Here is a 17,732-nt window from a genome sequence, read left to right as displayed (position 1 = left end):
AGGAGAATCTCAACAATGGAGATAGAGACTGGGGATTGTGTGAACACTGCAGATAAAACTCAAATGTTCAAAGGGCTGGGGGTGCATAGGGAGGAAAAGAGAAGACTGTTAGGATAGCAAAAACGGGAGCCACTCTGATACTCGGGCCAGCGGTCACCCTGTGGGAATGCAGAATTGTCTTTGCCAGATCTTCCAGAATTAAACAGAATGTGGATTTTACATGAAATCTACCAGTTCACTAAAATTAACCACTAATGTGATTTGAATTGTCATTTTTAAACCCTGAGTAGTTCTAAGAAAACCCACATGCCACCAAATGTGGCTTCTGAGCCTTCCGCTTACAAGGTCTGTGCTGAAGGGCTTTCCATTCTCCACTCTTTGTACCTGCCTCTGGTGAAAACCTTTAAGTACCCTTGTCTCCCAGGCTCCGTGTCCCTGTGCCTAACACAGCCCCTGGCAGGGAAGGTGCCTTCTAGGTATTATTGAGCTGCAAAATATGTCTTTTTGGAGGGGAGGAGGTACTGGAAATTGAACTCAGAGGCACTCAACTACTAGCCTCATCCCCAGCCCTATTTTGTATCTTATTTAGAGACAGGGTCTCTCGATGAGTTGCTCAGCTTCTTGCTTTTGCTGAAGGTGGCTTTGAACTCGCAATCCTCCTACCTCAGCCTCCTGAGCAGCTGGGATTACAGGCATGTGCACCACATTCTGTGCAAAATATGTCTTAAAGGTCGCTCTTTACCCTCACAACCTTGGCACTTTACTGCCCATGAGTCTGGGGTCAAATACCTTATTCTGGCATTCAAAGCCCACCACAGTCTGTCCACCCCTTCCCAAGATTCACAGTGCTCTGTTCCATGGGGGCCCTCCTAATTTGGCCAAAAAGGGAACATTTATCATATATAATTGATTTAGCAGTGGAGGTGCCAGACTTTCCCCAAACCACTCCTCTTTTCAAGAGCCCATGGATCAACTAATCTACAAGCATTAAGTGCCCTCCATGTATGGTAGCTGGTACTGAAATGTTCCAGGCCTTCAGCTTAAATGTGTATGTGTTGGGGAGGCGGCTGTGGGCAGAAGTTCACCACCTTGGGAGGTGATGGTAAGTGGGGACAATCAGTAGGCTGAATAGAGAAGTGCAGGCTTCTCTAACTCCTGCAGATAACCCATCCAGCCAACAAGGAATGGCCCGGAATCTCAGTGCCAGTCATAGGTGTCACCCACCCATGAGCCCTCTTTATAGGGAGAAGGAAAAGTACACCTGTGGCCTGGCCCGCGAACGCTCTAACACCTGCGAGGGAGAAGACGAACGATGGGCAAATACGGGAGAGAGACGGAAAGTGCACCGAATTCCACCAGCATCCTCAAATTCAGTTTGCTTCAACTCACTGCCCAGGCAGGGGGACGTAGAAAATTAAGGAGTGTTCCTTGTAAAACAGATCTCGACGAGGATGGGATTCGAACCCACGCGTGCAAAGCACAATGGATTAGCAGTCCATCGCCTTAACCACTCGGCCACCTCGTCCCACATGCAGTGCTTCTTCCACATTCTCTTATCTCTCATCTCCTCCGCGCTTCCGTGTCTCCAGCATTCACTTCTTAGTACCAACCTGGTAGGACCCAGGGGAGAGAAACGCTGTAGAAAGGAGCTTTTTAAATTTCCTTTTGGCCCACTTCAGCCTGCAACCGCCCCATCTTTCACTAAGCTACAGCCTAGTTCTGCCACAGCTTCCCCTTCCGGAGTCTGGGCGAGAGCGCCTGGATTTCAGGACCCGCTGGACCAGGGGCTGCGCACGGATCCGGAGGGAGCGGTGCGCGTCCCGGGCCGGAGGCAGGCGGCGGGCGGCGGGTAGGTTCGGCTTTTGCAAAGCGCGCGGCGCGGGCGGCGGGTGCAGTAGCTCCTCCTCTCTCGCAGAGGGCGAGCTGGCGCGCGCCGAAGCCCGCAGGCGGACGGCGGGCGGGGCTGTGCGCGGGGCTCGGCTCGCCTCGGCTCGCCTCGGCGGTGCTCGGCAGGCTGCGGTAAATCCGGGCTTGCGGTCGCTGGCAGAGTCTGCGGCCCGGTGGTCCCTGCTGCGTGTTTCAAGCCCCGAGAACCATGCAGATGTCCTACGCCATCCGGTGCGCCTTCTACCAGCTGCTGCTGGCCGCGCTCATGCTGGTGGCGATGCTACAGCTACTCTACCTGTCGCTTCTGTCCGGACTGCATGGGCAGGAGGAGCAGGATCAATATTTCGAGTTCTTCCCGCCCTCCCCGAGATCCGTGGACCAGGTGAAGGCTCAGCTCCGCACCGCTTTGGCCTCAGGAGGTGTCCTGGATGCCAGCGGTGATTACCGTGTCTACAGGGGCCTACTGAAGACCACCATGGACCCCAACGATGTGATCCTGGCCACGCATGCCAGCGTGGACAACCTGCTGCACCTGTCCGGCCTGCTGGAGCGCTGGGAGGGTCCGCTGTCCGTGTCAGTGTTCGCGGCCACCAAAGAGGAAGCTCAGCTAGCCACGGTGCTGGCCTACGCGTTGAGCAGCCACTGCCCTGATATGCGCGCCAGGGTCGCCATGCACCTGGTATGCCCTTCGCGCTATGAGGCAGCAGTGCCTGACCCCCGGGAGCCTGGGGAATTTGCCCTACTGCGCTCCTGCCAGGAGGTCTTCGACAAGCTAGCCAGGGTGGCCCAACCAGGGATTAATTACGCACTAGGCACCAATGTCTCCTACCCTAATAACCTGCTGAGGAATCTGGCTCGTGAGGGAGCCAATTATGCCCTGGTGATCGACGTGGACATGGTGCCCAGTGAGGGGCTGTGGAGAGGCCTGCGGGAAATGTTGGATCAGAGCAACCAGTGGGGGGGCACCGCACTGGTGGTGCCTGCTTTTGAGATCCGCCGAGCCCGCCGTATGCCCATGAGCAAGACTGAGCTGCTGCAGCTCTACCAGGTGGGCGAGGTCCGGCCCTTCTATTATGGGCTGTGCACACCTTGCCAGGCGCCTACCAACTACTCCCGCTGGGTCAATCTGCCAGAAGAGAGCTTGCTGAGGCCTGCCTACGTGGTGCCTTGGCAGGACCCCTGGGAGCCATTTTACGTGGCTGGAGGCAAGGTGCCCACCTTTGATGAGCGATTTCGGCAGTATGGCTTCAATCGAATCAGCCAGGTACCTAAAAGGGAGAGGGCAAGGGGGATGGGTAAAAGTGGTGGTGGGGTCAGGGATGGAGTGGCCCTGGATGGAAGGAGGCAGTAAAGCAGGGGAGATCACAGTTTGGGATGGATAGTGCAGTTTCTAAGATGCCTCCAGAAGGGTGAGGAAGCCCATCTGAGCCCGGGAACTCAATTAAACTTTGCTGACTCTTTTCTCTCTCTCTCTCTCTCTACAGGCTTGTGAGCTGCACGTGGCAGGGTTTGATTTTGAGGTGCTGAATGAAGGTTTCCTGGTTCATAAGGGCTTCAAAGAAGCCTTGAAGTTCCATCCACAAAAGGAGGTTGAAAATCAGCATAATAAGATCCTTTACCGCCAGTTCAAACAGGAGTTGAAGGCCAAGTACCCCAACTCTCCCCGCCGCTGCTGAGTCCATCCCTCCCCTAGTCTGAGAATTCTCAGCCTTTGGCTCCTCAGGTCGCCCCTCAGGCCTGACTGGGGTAAGAAATGTCACTCCACTTTACAGAGGTAGCTATGGTGTTGGAACACTGGACTTGAATATGGGGTGCTGGGATCAAGTCCTAGCTTTACCACTAACTAGCTGTGTGGCCTTGAGCAAATCCCATTATCTCTCTGAGCTTCAGTTAAGCCGTCTGTAAAAAGGGAGGTGAGAATACCTACCTCACAGAACTGTTGGGAGGCTCAGATGAGATGCGATATGTGAAAACATTCTGTAAGCTTCGTACAAATGTGAAGTATTATTAATATTATTACAGTATTATTATTGTTATTATTGTTATTATTATTAACAATTTTGGGTGGATGGACAATAGAAGAGTTAAAAGTATGAATGGTGCAGAGTTAAGTTGGAATACTTAATGAAATTGGCCTTTTGGAAAGAAATAGGATGAAAGCATACAGTTTAATTTTTAGCAGAATCCTAAACTTCCTGGTTCTTCCAGGCCTCCATCCTCGGGGGCTCTGGAGGAGGGAAGGGTCCGCAGGCTCTATGAGTGACAATCTGAGATCTGTACCCTCCCATAGGCTGGGCTGGGTTTTTGCTTTCGGATGACAATGTGTAAATAAACGAGTGTTCACACCCACAGCTGGCTTCGTTACTCTCCTGAGCTGGGGCCCCTGGGTTCTCCCTTTACACTTCTGGGGGAGAGGGCCACGGATCCAGGGGCACCTGCAGCAAAGCGAGGAAACCGCTGGGGCCTTCCCAGCTAGCCTAAGGCCTGCGTGAAAGTCGGCGGGTTGCTATGGAGACTGGCCCGCGGTATCCCAGCATGCCTCGGCCCCAGCGGTCCAATTGTGAGCTCCCCCGGCGGGCGCCTCCTGATGACTCACACGGAAGCGCCGGCAGGCCCCGCCTCCTGAAGAAGAGGGGTCTGCGCTGCGCTTCCGGAAGCCCGGCGGCTACGGCCAGTACCGGCAAGTTCGGGCACGTCTCAGGGAGCCTCGGACGTGAGGCCGGAGGCCCCAGTCCCCGCGGTGCGTATCGCCTTGCCCGGTGCCTGGTTTGGCCTCTCTGTTCAGTCGGTCCGAGACGGTACCATTTCCTCCTCTGGAGCCTAAGCAGAGACTTAACCGGCCTGACGCGCGCGGGGCCGTGGGGCCGAAGCCAGCGGCGGAAGAGCCCCCTAGCTATTCTCTGGCCCGCGCCGGCGCATCTGAGGGTAGAACGGGGCGACAGGCTCCCGAAGGGCCGCGGAGTGTCTTGAGGTGGCTCTGCGATTGTGGGGAGGGGTCCCTCTTCTCCGGGGGCGTGCCCTCGAGGAGCTTACTGTCTGGAAACTGCTGTTCGCCACGCTTTACGGTGTGCTTTTCCGTCCCTTTTGCACCCGGGTTAAGGAGGTGGTGCGGGGTGGGGAGGGGGTTGCGACTTAATTTAACACATTTATAATCAGAATAAGCTGGAAGGGAGAGATGCTTCTGAAAGAGATAGTACTCACACAATGAGTCTTTACAATTTACATACACTTAATGGTGAAGAGGAATTGCCAGCGTTAGGAACTGAAGCATAAAAATGAATCAGGTTTGGAGAACCGAGATTTTCAGGTCAGGTCCAGAACCTTGGTGAAATTATTGAGGAATGTGACTGAATTCTGTCGAGGCCAGGCACTAAGCACTGCTTGACTTGGTGTCAAGAAACATTAGCACCGGGGCTTCCAAGAAGTAAAAACTAATCCCTGCCTGCAAAAGTTTATTTTATGGTTACTTTGTTTTTGAAAATTATCCAGTGGTTAAGTGAGCCAGTATTGTGCTAGGAAGGAGCACAGGAGCTTGTGACCTCGCAGGGCTCCCACATTCACTGGAGAGAGACTTCAGCATGGACAAATAGGAGAAGTAAACAGGAAGGCTTCCTGGAGGCAGTGGTGTCTCCATCATTCTAAAGGCTTACAGAGCAGCCACCAGAGAAGTTGGAAGAACATCACACTGAAATAGAAGGCCCTGGGTGGCAGAAATGATCTGTGGAGAGGAATGTTTAGTTCTTAGGCCATCTCTTGGCAGCATTGGGCACTATCACTGCACCTTCCTTTTGAAATATTCCATGATTTTTGGTTTTTCCTTCTCTGCTGATCCTGAGAATTTCATCACAGGTCCCTTCTCACTCCCCACATTCTTTCTGCCTTGATGGTTGCATCCTCCTGTGGACTGAGGAACTTTGTATATGCTGATGATTGAATCTCTGTAGCCCAGGTCTTGAGGTTTAGAGCCTAGTTGTACCTCCCAACCCTTCTCTCATTTCTGGGTCTTTGCATTTGCTACTCACTCTGCTGGAATGTTCCCTCTCTGTCAGCACAACACCCTACCCTATCTGTTCTGTTTTCCTCTGGAAGCCCTGGCTATAGCAAGCTCCAGATTCTGGCTAGATACCCCTCCTGTACACCCCAGTGTTTAACGCTCCTCATACTGTAGTTACTGTTCCTTTGCCCCCTCTCACAGGAACTCGTAAGCTTCTTGAGGTCAAAAAGTGTGTCTGTCAGAGTTGTACTACTACAGTAGCTGATGGTACCTAAAATATCTTAGGTGCTCAGTAAATACTAGATGAATGAGTAAAAGAAGGAATGCTTGTCAGGGTTCCTGAAAGGTCAACATAGATAACCACTGAACAATATTGGCATTAGCCAAAAGGGCTCATTGGTTAACTCTACAGGGTCAGTTTCAGTGAGAGCAATGGGTATAGAAACAGATCAAAGGAGTGAGAGATAAAGTAGGAAGAGCAAGTATGCATATGCCTGGAAATATATAGCTATGAAATGGATGATGCAGTGGTTAAGTTGGTGTGGTTAAGGTTAAGGGTTAGTGTTTGTTTGCAGTGTTAGAGATGGAGCCCAGGGCTCTGTGCATACTGCAAAGACTCTACCACTTAGTTACACCCCTAAACCCCTCTGCTTTTTCTTAATGGTAGAGTATACCTGAGCACATCAGAAATTCTATGGGAAGGATCCTGCCATCTTGGTCTATTTTGTGCTGCTATAACAATACCTAAGGACTGGTGATGTGGCTCAGTGGTAGAGCTTTTGCTTAGCAAAAACAAGGTCCTGTGTTCAATGTCCAGCACTGCCACACATGTAAAAAAGAAAACAGTAATACCTGAGACAGGGTCATTTTTAAAGAAAGAGATTTATTTCTTAGGATTCTGGAGACTAAGGAATCTTTCCTTTGGGAAGGTCTCTCAGCACTCTTGCATTGGGGATTAAGTTTCCTGCAGGTGAACTTTGGGAGACACGTTCAAACCATAGTATCTGCCAGAAACTGAAGACACAGGGGAGCACTGAGGTCCCAGAGGAAACGAGAGATGGGATTTGACCCAGAGACCAGCAAAAGACAAAGATTGTAGAGTGTTATCAGGAAGAGAAAGCAGCTGAGGGAGTCATAGACAGAGGAACTATATGGGCAGTGGGAGGGAGAGAAGTGGGAGTGTGAGAACTGGCCATTAGATGAGGTGAAGGAACTGGATTGGTAGTTCAAGTTCAGTCCATGAAGGGCCTTGAAAGCTCTAGTCAGAAGGTTTGGGAGTCTCAGCAGTGGGAAACCTGCCGTGGGCCTCTCCCCTAAGTGGATCACACTCTTCGCCAGTATTATAATTGGGGTTGTCCTCAACATCCAAGGGCAAGAGGATTTTCAGTCTCCTGCAAAAGGTACAAATGCCACCCAGTGTAATGCTCATGTGGTAGAGCCAGTCACTGCTCCCCACCCATGTCTCCCTTGGGGGTCAGTGGAGCTCGACTCCCTGCTTGCCTCTGTGCTGCTCTGAGCTATAGGCACTAGTGAGTGATGCTTCACTTCCTCCTGCTTCCAGAGCCCAGATGCCTGTCCAGCCTCTGAGTAAAGACACAGAAGAGATGGAAGCAGAAGGCGATTCCGCCACTGAGATGAATGGGGAGGAAGAAGAGAGTGAGGAGGAGCACAGCGGCAGCCAGACCGAGTCTGAGGAGGAGAGCTCAGGTGAGCCCCCACATACAGGTGCACGTGTGCACACAGGAGTAGCCGCCCACCCCTCCAGAGCCGGCCCTGACTGGCCTCTTTCCCAGAGATGGATGACGAGGACTACGAGCGGCGTCGCAGTGAGTGCGTCAATGAGATGCTGGACCTGGAGAAGCAGTTCTCAGAGCTAAAGGAGAAGTGAGTATGGGCACACCTCCGGCTGGGCTGATGCACCTGGGAGTGAGGAGCTAGTGGGGCTGGTGCTGACGTCCAGAGTAACAAGCACCCAGCAAGCGGCCTGTGGGGAGCAGTGTTTGCCCGAGAGTGATGGTGCCCATGGGAGGAGCCAGTGGTACTCAGCTGCCTTTCGCCTCCCAGGTTGTTCCGAGAGCGGCTGAGTCAGCTACGGTTGCGGCTTGAGGAGGTGGGGGCTGAGAGAGCCCCTGAATACACAGAACCTCTTGGGGGGTTGCAGCGGAGCCTCAAGATTCGCATTCAGGTGGCAGGTCCGTGGTCATCCTGTGCTGTTCCCCTCCTGGAACCCACAGCTTTCTGTCCCCCTCTGCTCTCGATCCTGCCCTGCCTCACCTTGTTCTAGTAGCCAAGCAGAGCCTATCTCCCTCCTTCTACAGGGATCTACAAGGGCTTCTGCCTGGACGTGATCAGGAATAAGTACGAGTGTGAGCTTCAGGGGGCCAGACAGCACCTGGAGGTGAGCTGACTGTCTGCCAGTGGATGATGGGCAAGGCCAAGGGCCTAACTGGGCCCACCTGGTTCCACCTGGTTGAGCAGCTGTGCCTTTTCCAGAGCGAGAGGCTCCTGCTGTATGACACGCTGCAGGGGGAGCTGCAGGAGCGGATCCAGAGGCTGGAGGAGGACCGCCAGAGTCTGGACATCAGTTCTGGTGAGGGCGGGGCCCAGCTCTGCCAGTGCCCACCCCTCCGGACCTCAGCTTTCCTGGCTGCACAAGGGAGGGTCTGAGGGCCTGCCTCTTGGGCGTGAGTGAGTGCCTGGAAGGGCACAGCCCAGTGTCTGGCATAGTGGTGGCTCAGGCAGAGTGGGCCCCCTTTACCCCTTTCCAAAATGGGGAGTTGTAACTGACATGCCAACATATACAGTGGCCACAGTCCCCTCCACATCCAGGGCACCTATGTTCGTAGGGGTCTTGAAGAGGTGAGAGTTGTCTTCGTTGTGCTCTCTACTAAACACATAGTTAACTGAGGCTCACTGAAGGGCCGTGGCTTCTTCCCCAAGCCCCACCATTGTTCAGTCAGGAGCTAAGCCGCCCTAAGGGGATCCTAGCCCCAAGCCCAGGGTTAAGTCCTTGGGTGGTGATGGGGAAGGATGGGGAGGCCGGGCTGGCCCATGGGGGGACACAGAGGCCACAGGGGTGGAAGTGGCCTAGGGACCTTCACCCTGATCCTGACTCTGGGTCTGCGGGCACAGAATGGTGGGATGACAAACTGCACGCCAGAGGTAGCTCAAAGACCTGGGACTCGCTGCCACCCAGCAAGAGGAAGAAAGCACCTCTCGTCTCTGGTATCCTTCCACCCAAGGTGGCCTAAAACTGGACAGAATGGCAGGCAGGCTCCAGATTCCAGAAAGGGGACTGGAGGGGACATGAGAGACAGTGGGACTAGATACATAGATGGTTCAGTGTCATGTGATCATGCCCAGGCCAGTCCAGGAACTTCGTAGGGAATACTGGGTATTCCCTGCCTATATGGACCCTAGAAAAATAGAAAGCTCACCTCAGTGACTGCCCATAACTTCTGAGTGAGGATGAGCCTTTGAGCTCCTGGCGCTCTCTACATGCCAAGTGTGGGCCCCAGTAGTCTGGGCTTTCCTGCCCCAGCCCTGCTGCCTCCCACTCGGAGGTTCTGCCTGTCCCTGCCTTTTTAGTGTCATTGCACAGGCTGCCTCTTTTGTGAAACTTCTTCTGGTCTCCCTGTGCTTGTGGCGTCTTTGCGACCACGTCCTGTCTCTAGGTGCCCATATCCCAGAGGGAACTTGCTGCCTTCACCCCTCCTCAGGCAGGAGCCCCAGGCTGGAGCTTGCTGTGTCTTCCACCCACCTGCTCAGGCAGCAGCGATGAGCTGAGTGCCCCTTCCCGTGCAGCCAGAGCCTTTGCCTTGTGGTGATGGAGACAGGGAGGGAGGGACCTGGAAGGTAGTGACTTCCCGGGGAGCCATCGGGGGCTGAATGTGCAGAGACCTCCTGTGCAGAGCACAGGTGAGGGGGGACCACAGGAGTGTACTTTCAGGATGGAAGAGGCCAGAATTTGCCTTTAGGTGGGGGAAGGGGTCCAACGAGAAGCCAGTTGGTGACATGGCCAGATAGAAAAGAAGGAGCAGGGCCCCTGAGAGTGGAATGGGCCTCTGCCACCTGATCTGGAGAAGGGAGGTGAGGGTGCAGGGTAGGGGAGCTTGGTGGACTCTGAAACAGGCTGTGGGGATCCCTAACAACCAGAGGGACCTGAGGTAGGAGGCAGAGGCTGTGTTCAAATCCAGACTCTGAGGGACCCCTCAGTACTGTCCACACACCTCTTATCCTGAGCATTGTATAGGTGGCACTACCACCTCTGGCCTCCCCAGCACAGCCCCCATCACCTGTCCCCTCCAGCAGCTGTCCAGCTTCCTTGACCCTGTCACAGGCCCTTATATCGTGTACATGCTGCAGGAGATTGATATTCTCGAGGACTGGACGGCTATCAAAAAGGTGGGTTCTGGCTGGGGGGTGGTGGCTTACACTTGTAATCCCAACAATTTGGGAGGCTGAGGCAGGAGGATCTCGAGTTCAAAGCCAGCCTCAGCAAAAAGGGAGACTCAAAGCACTCAGTGAGACCCTGTCTCTAAATAAAATACAAAATAGGGCCAGCCAGGGCTGGGGCTCAGTAGTCAAGTACCCCTGAGTTCAATCCCCAGTGCCAAAAAAAGATGTATCCACTCCTGCCTCTGACAGGGCCTGCAGCACAGGTCCCCCACTTAGGTGCCGGTATCTGGTATCTGAGAAGTTCTCTGCTCTCCCTGGGCACCCCCTGCCTCAGCCCAGGTGCCCTGACATTGCAGCAGCTCATGGTCTTCTTAGTCCAGGCTGCTCTGAAGAGAGGGATGTGCACCCTGTCAGCCCCTTGTTCCAGGCAACTCTATGGAAGAAAAGGAGGGAGGGAGGAAGGGAAGGCCATAGGACTGGCTGTGCCTCTGACAGGAGACCTCCAAACTTTGCCTAGAAAGGGTGTCCTGCTCCCCCTGCTCTGTGCAGCCCCCACCCCTCAGAGGCCTTCATGGAGGGGGGGCTTGCCAAGCTGGAGGCGGGCTCTCAGGGAGGCTTTTCTCACTACCCAGGCCAGAGCAGCAGTGTCACCTCAGAAGAGAAAAGCAGATGGTAAGAACCTCAGGGTGTCCTGCTTCCCCTTCCCATCCTGTCCCCACACGTGCCTCCAGCAAAAGAGCCAGAGAGAAGACATTGGCTGTGTCAATCAGTGGCCTGATCTAGGACTGAGAAGTGTGTGTAGCAGGAACCAGGATGGGGAGTCTCTGGGTTGATGGAGCGAGGTGGATTGGAGGCCCCAGCCTAGATGGGCCAGGGTGGGCCAAAGCCCCTTGTATGAGGGCTCCCAGAGAGAGGCACCCAGTATCCTGAAAGAAGTGGCCTCCTCCTTTGTAGTTTAACTTCCTCTCAGTGATTTTCCCCTTCCCACAACCCCCAGGACCATGACTGCTGTTCACAGCCAAGGGTCCCTCGGAGCAGCTGGCATCACACCCAGAATTCACGTTTTCCAGCAGACAGGCAGACAAGCTCCTGGGGCTGCACAGACCACTCTCCTGTGTTACTGCTGGGCCCCACTCTGCCCTCCTCAGAGCCTGCACAGCTGTGGCCCCAGAGCTGACCTGGCCAGGCAAGACTGTTGTCTCCATCTCTGACCACCTCTCCCTCCTGAAGATAAACCTCCTCTGTCCTCCAGCCAAGACAACAGGCCTTCCTAAGCCAAAGCAATACCCCTCCTGCCAACCTCTCCACTGAGCCAGGGAGCTGGGCCCGTGGCATGGGAACTGAGCCAGACAAGGGGCTGACATATTATATGTTGGGGGCCTGTCCATTCTGGCTGGAGCTGGAGGTGATAGCCAGGCTTTCCAGGTTTTCTCAGGGCTATTCCTGGTGTCTGCCTCCCAGATTTTGAAGACTAGAATTAAAACCTTTGCTGGGACTCTAGTGTGACCTGTGTGTGTATGATTTACCTTGCAAGGAAATCAGGGCTTCCCTGGGGAGCACCTGAGACAGACTTTCTTCTGGGGCCTCTGGAGTCTGGGGTACAGGCTGGGGGAAGGGAGGCAGGCCTGGAGTCAGAAGCTACATGTGGCTCAAGGCAGAGCATGAGAAGCACGCAGCCCCTGGTGGGGAAGGGACTGGTACACGTGCTTAGAGACAGGTCATGTCTGCACCTGCCCCAGTTGCTTGGCAGATTGGCAAGGCAGGCTGGCAGGGCCTGTGCGTGGGAGGCAGCCGGCAGCAGCACCATGTGCTGACGACCTCACAGCCACACTCCCCCTGGTTAGCACTGAGTGTCAGAACCACCCCCAGAACCTCAGTTAAGCAAAGGGGTTGGTTTCCATGGAGACACAGCATCCTTTCTCCATGGCAACCTGAAATCCCAAAACCCAAGTTAGACTCAGGAATGAGTCATGTGTGACCAGTAGGGGGTGCTCTCCCACAAGGCTGACCCACAAGGCAGGGACAGATGAGCAACTGACCACAGACTTAAGGTGACCCAAAGGCGAGGCTTGTGCCTATGGAGACTGAGCCAGTCCGTGCTTAACCCCTCCCCACCCAGCTGCACTGGGTGAGGAGGCTGGCAGACTGCAGGAAGCACTGTGCAGAGGTGGTGCCCTGCAGCTGGGGCTCCCAGAGTGGTGCTGGCATGGAAGGGATCCTTGCTTCTTGAACCTGGGACTAGAACAATGAGCGAGCTGTCACTGGCCAGGAGGAATGGGGCCAGGCAGAGTGGACACACAAGAGTTAACGGTTGGGGTGTGACAGGGCGAACCGCCCTCAGGAAGTGTTACTCACCACCGGGAATGTGCGCGCCTGTGCCTTGGGGGCTGGATTCTCTTCCTGAGTCCCAGAGAAGCCAAAGGAGCTCCCAGCCATGGAAGACGCTGGGCAGCCAGGAACACATCCTCTCAGAGACCCCTGCCGGAGCTTCACTCCCAAGCACCTGGAGAGAGAAAAGTTAGTGAAGTTGGAGGGACAGCCAGGTGGGGCAGGGAGGGATCTGGAGGGGAGGTGGGAACCCCCGAGGGGAAAGGGATGGGCAAAGCCCTCCTCCCCGCCTCCTGCTCAGGTCTGGGTGCCCACCTCCAGGCCAGCCCAGGACCCGCTGTACGACATACCAGACACCAGCCGGGGGCAGACAGGTGGACCCCAGCAGCCGGTGCGCACTGTGAGCCTGCGGGAGCGCCTGCTGCTCACCCGACCCGTGTGGCTGCAGCTGCGGGCCAATGCAGCAGCTGCACTGCATGTGCTGAGGACCGAGCCCCCAGGGGTGAGTGTAGGGACTGGCCAGCCGAGACAGGGAAAGCGGGGCTGAACACTGAGGTCTTGAGCCACGTGACTGTCCACTCACAGACATTCCTGGTGCGGAAATCGAACACTCACCAGTGCCAGACTCTGTGCGTGCGGCTACCAGAGGCCAGTGGCCCCTCTTTCGTCTCCAGCCACTACATCCAGGAGAGCTCTGAGGGTAAGAGGGACAGCCTGGCAGGAAGGGGCTGGAGATGGGGGGATGGACCCTTCTCTGGTCTCACTTCTCTCATCCCCCAGGCGTCTCCTTGGAGGGTTCGGATCTCATGTTCCCCGACCTTGTTCAGCTCATCTGTGCCTACTGCCACACCCGGTGAGTTGGCCCACAGACCCTGCTCCCCGGACAGCCTGTCCTCCCCACCCCACTGTAAGATTCCTCCACCTGACTCTGCCCCCCTCTCTGGCCTCAGAGACATTCTTCTCCTCCCGCTCCGGCTCCCCAGAGCCATACACCAGGCAGCCACCCACAAGGAGCTGGAGGCTATCTCCCATCTGGGCATTGGTAAGGGCTCCCTGCACCTGTTGCACAGATGGACAAGCTGAGGCCAGAAGGGGAAGGGAGGGCACCAGAGCCACAGCCTGCCTGTGCCTTTCCTTGGTGGGCACCCTCCCTAGCCTTCTCTGAGACCCCATTGGTTTCTGGTCCCTAGAGTTCTGGAGCTCCTCTCTCAACACCAAAGCTCCGCAGGGCCCACCTGAAGGCCCACCCCTGCCCAGGCTGAAGGCCCGATCCCCTCAGGAGCTGGACCAGGGCACTGGCGCTGCCCTCTGCTTCTTCAACCCCCTGTTCCCAGGAGACCTGGGCCCCACCAAGCGAGAGAGATTCAAGAGGAGCTTCAAAGTGCGGGTGTCCACAGAGACCTCTAGTCCCCTGTCACCACCTGCTGTGCCACCTCCCCCAGTCCCTGTGCTGCCAGGGGCCGACCTCAGTCACACAGAAAGGCTGCCCCCTGGGCGGCTTCTGAGAAGGGAGAGCTCAGTGGGGTACCGTGTGCCTGGAGGCACCAGCCATGTCCTCCCACTCCTGCCCTCCCTCCAGGAGGTGGACTGTGGCTCTCCCAGCAGCTCTGAGGAAGAGGGGCCAGCTGGGTCCAGGGGGAGTCCCATGACATCCCCTGGCCTTGGCCGCCGCAGGCCTCTGCTCCGGTCCATGAGCACTGCTTTCTGCTCCCTGCTGGCTCCAGAGCGGCAGGTGGGCCGAGCAGCTGCAGTGTTGATGCAGGACAGACACACAGCTGTGGGCCAGTTGGTGCAGGACCTACTGACCCAGGTGCGGGCCAGCCCGGAGCCCCAAGAGCTGCAGGGCATCCGCCAGGCACTGAGCCGGGCCCGGGCCATGCTGAGCGCAGAGCTGGGCCCTGAGAAGCTGCTACCGCCAGAGAGGCTGGGTAAGGCCCCAGCCTGGCCTCAAGTTTAGCCCCAGCTCTTCAGAACTCCAGTCCTTCCCCACCGCCCCTACTCGCCCCGTGCCACCTGGCTCTCTGATAACTGTTCTGCTGCTCACAGAGCACCCTTGTCTCGGCAACATTCAAGTGAATTCCACCCCCTGCCTCCTGCTCTTCCTGCTCCCCCACAATTCTGCCCCTTCCCCCCTCACCCCTGCCCCTCCTCCCGCAGAACACATCCTGGAGAAGTCCCTGCATCGCTCAGTGCTCAAGCCTCTCCGGCCCATCCTGGCAGCCCGCCTGCGGCGCCGGTTTTCTGCAGATGGCTCCCTTGGCCGCCTGGCTGAGGGCCTCCGCGTGGCCCGAGTGCAAGGCCCTGGAGCCTTCGCGTCCCATCTGAGCATGCCCTACCCGGTGGAGACCGAGCAGGTGCGCCAGAAGCTGCTGCAGCTGCTCCGCACCTACTCACCCAGTGCCCAGGTGAAGCGGCTCTTGCAGGCCTGCAAGTTGCTCTACACGGCCCTGAGGACCCACGTGGGTATGGCCCCCTCACTGCCTTGCCCTGTCCTGCCCCCCCAGTCTGAAGCAGGCCCCCCAGGAGAGCAGCACAACAGGGGAGAAGAACCTGACCCTCCCATCTCAGATGGTGAAACTGAGACCCACAGAGGAGAGCACCCTGCAGCCCTCCTTATGGTTGATAGAACACCCCATTTTCTAGCGGCTGGTGCGCTAAGGGGAGGGGTCACTATCTAAGAAAAGGAGAGGACTCTATCCTAAGTTTCTTCTTCCTATGTCCCCACAGGGGAGGGCGCAGGTGCAGATGAATTCCTGCCTCTGCTGAGCCTTGTCTTGGCCCAGTGTGACCTTCCTGACCTCCTGCTAGAAGCCGAGTACATGTCGGAGCTGCTGGAGCCAGCTCTGCTCACTGGAGAGGGTGAGGGCCCTACCTGCCCTCTCAGTGGGCGCAGGGCTAAGGGGCCTTAGCTGTTATATGGGCCCTGGGAAGCAGGGCCAGGGAGAAGGTCACCCCATGCCCAGCCTGAGCTACACTCTGCCCCCTTGTGTCCCAGGTGGCTACTACCTTACCAGCCTGTCGGCCAGTCTGACCCTGCTGAGCAGCCTAGGCCAGGCCCACACCCTCCCCCTCAACCCCTCCCAGGAGCTGCAGCGCTCCCTGAGCCTCTGGGAGCAGCGCCGCCTGCCTTCCACCCTCCACTTCCAGGTAAGAGGCCTGCCACAGGGTCCACATGAAACCCGTGAGCCCAGAGCAACTGTGACAGCACCCAGTCCCCTCTAGTCCTACATCACACTGCAATAGGAGCAGCGCCCTACCTGAATGTCAAAGCCAGCCTTCGAGGGAGGGGGTCCCCTGTGCCCAGCACTGGACTGAGTGCTCCAGGGCAGCCTCCCTGGATCTTCACAGAAACACTGAAATGGGACCATTATTATCCCCACTTTACAAATGAAGAAACTGAGACTGACATAGAAAGGAAAGGGACACCCAGCCCCAGCCAGGGCTCTCCTTCCTTTGTCATCAGGCTTCAGTTCTTGAATCCACCTGGGCTCTGGCCTGGGTATCCCCAGAGCTGTCCACTGCCCCATCCTTCACTCTTTCCAGCCTTGCTTGTGAGTACAGACTCTAGCCAAGTCCTGGGTTCATCCCAGTTCCACCATTTCTTGGTTTTGGGGGCTTGGACAAGTTATTCTTTGTGTCACAATTTTCTCTTCTGTAAAATGGGTACCCAGGGCTACCATGAGGATTGAAGTGTGTTGGTGCAGGATAAATGCTTAGAGCACAATGTAAGCTCTATCTGAGTGTCCCTTTAGACTCATGAGACTCTTCTGGGCTGGCCTTGCACCTGCAGCCACGACCTACTAGCTCAGCCACACTCCCCCTGCCCCAAACCCCTCTCATTATTTACAAAGCTTCTGCCAACTGGTTCCACCACTGGGTACATACCACCCACGCCGTCCCTGTGTAGCCTTCTCTGGAGCCACATACTCACCAGAGAGCGCTGAGTACTTGTTTTTGCTTCTTTTCCTGCACAGCACCTCCTTCGAGTAGCCTACCAGGAACCTGGCAGCGGTTGTACCTCCAAGACTCTAGCTGTGCCTCCTGGGGCCTCAATTGCCACCCTGAACCAGCTCTGTGCCACTAAGTTTCGAGTCAGCCAGCCAGATGCTTTTGGCCTATTCCTGTACAAGGAGCAGAACTACCACCACCTGCAGCCTGGAGCCCTGGCCCACAAGCTTCCCACAGATGGCTATCTGGTCTACCGCCGGGCAGAGCGGCCTGGGACCCCAGGGACTGCAGCAGAGGAGGCAGGCAGTGGGCAGCCAGTGTCAGGTAGCCAGAATGAAGAGAAGGGGGTACAGGGAGATGAGGATGTGGAAGCCAGAGCCAGCCCCAGGGACAGTGGGGGAGAGTCAGAGACAACTGCTGAGGGAGGAGAGGGTTAGGTCAGGGGGAACCTTCAAGAGCCAGAGGCTGCGGGAGCCAAGCAGCAGAGGAGTAGCTAGAAGGGGCCAGAAGCATCACCTGGGGCAGAAGCCTCTGAGCTGGTGGGGAAGGCCCTCATAGCCATCAACCCCACCCCCCAAGGCCACAGCCTTCTTGGCAACCCCACCCAGCCATCTCTGGTGTCCGCCACCACCTCTGAGTGGCACTTGTCTCCGTGAGCCTATCTGCCAAGGAGCTGGGAGACTGGCCACTTCTGAGTAACTAGAGTAAAGTTGAGGAGGTTTGGGGGATCCCAGACTGTGTTCAAGCACCCTTGCTTCTTGTTCTTCCTCCCCAGCCACAGGGGTGAGTGTGCCCCACAGGGAACAGATCAATCTGATGCCCAACCTATGGCATGGGGGTGGTTTCCTTGCCTTCTGTGACATAGGCAGGGCTACTGTGGACTTTGGGGCCCTGAAAAGCTCCAACTATGCCTGGTGTGGGAAGGAGGCAGCAGAATGGCAGCAGAGGACCTGCTTCCCCCAGCCTCAGCATCCTCCTCTGCAAAGTGGGTACACTATTGTTGTCCTGCCCTTCACCCAAAAGTGCTTGAGGGTCCTTAATGGATTGTTTCATTGCAAAGCAGAGCTCTTACTAGGGGAAGGGGGAGGGGAGGTGGGCGTTAGCAGCCCCCACCTGCTCTCAGGTGCCTGCTCCCTGCCAGGCGGGACCCTCTGCTGCACAGGAGTCAGACCCCGGG

At 56.3% G+C, this 17,732-nt stretch overlaps 3 protein-coding genes across 6 annotated transcripts; all 3 read left to right on the top strand.

Moving 5' to 3' along the window:
• The first annotated feature begins 1,857 nt into the window (after positions 1-1,857).
• On the top strand, positions 1,858-4,236 carry B4GAT1 (beta-1,4-glucuronyltransferase 1). Its single transcript, XM_081275471.1, has 2 exons — positions 1,858-3,151; positions 3,372-4,236. The coding sequence occupies exons 1-2, from the start codon at positions 2,096-2,098 to the stop codon at positions 3,561-3,563; spliced, it is 1,248 nt and encodes a 415-aa protein (XP_081131597.1). The 5' UTR covers positions 1,858-2,095; the 3' UTR covers positions 3,564-4,236.
• A 236-nt stretch (positions 4,237-4,472) lies between these two features.
• Positions 4,473-11,276, top strand: BRMS1 (BRMS1 transcriptional repressor and anoikis regulator). 3 transcript variants are annotated; one of them, XM_081275481.1, is made up of 9 exons: positions 4,473-4,627; positions 7,443-7,588; positions 7,675-7,765; positions 7,946-8,073; positions 8,200-8,279; positions 8,360-8,471; positions 9,014-9,106; positions 10,221-10,285; positions 10,912-11,276. In XM_081275481.1, the coding sequence occupies exons 2-9, from the start codon at positions 7,450-7,452 to the stop codon at positions 11,110-11,112; spliced, it is 909 nt and encodes a 302-aa protein (XP_081131607.1). In that variant the 5' UTR covers positions 4,473-4,627; positions 7,443-7,449; the 3' UTR covers positions 11,113-11,276. The 3 variants fall into 3 exon arrangements, with proteins under 3 accessions (XP_081131607.1, XP_081131608.1, XP_081131609.1); XM_081275482.1 differs by having other exon boundaries at positions 8,375-8,471; positions 10,912-11,272; XM_081275483.1 differs by lacking the exon at positions 4,473-4,627 and having other exon boundaries at positions 7,448-7,588; positions 8,375-8,471; positions 10,912-11,274.
• Positions 11,277-12,659: 1,383 nt separating this feature from the next.
• RIN1 (Ras and Rab interactor 1) lies at positions 12,660-17,732 on the top strand. Of its 2 annotated transcripts, XM_081275450.1 has the most exons (9): positions 12,929-13,109; positions 13,193-13,307; positions 13,388-13,460; positions 13,558-13,649; positions 13,798-14,535; positions 14,765-15,070; positions 15,335-15,466; positions 15,603-15,754; positions 16,582-17,732. In XM_081275450.1, exons 3-9 carry the CDS (start codon positions 13,414-13,416, stop codon positions 16,990-16,992), a joined length of 1,878 nt encoding a protein of 625 aa, XP_081131576.1. In that variant the 5' UTR covers positions 12,929-13,109; positions 13,193-13,307; positions 13,388-13,413; the 3' UTR covers positions 16,993-17,732. The 2 variants fall into 2 exon arrangements, with proteins under 2 accessions (XP_081131577.1, XP_081131576.1); XM_081275451.1 differs by adding an exon at positions 12,660-12,796 and having other exon boundaries at positions 13,193-13,649.

This window comes from Spermophilus citellus (assembly GCF_964194105.1).
Source record: "Spermophilus citellus genome assembly, chromosome: 2".
Classification (NCBI taxonomy): domain Eukaryota; kingdom Metazoa; phylum Chordata; class Mammalia; order Rodentia; family Sciuridae; genus Spermophilus; species Spermophilus citellus.
This window is presented reverse-complemented; position numbering and strand designations above follow the sequence as displayed.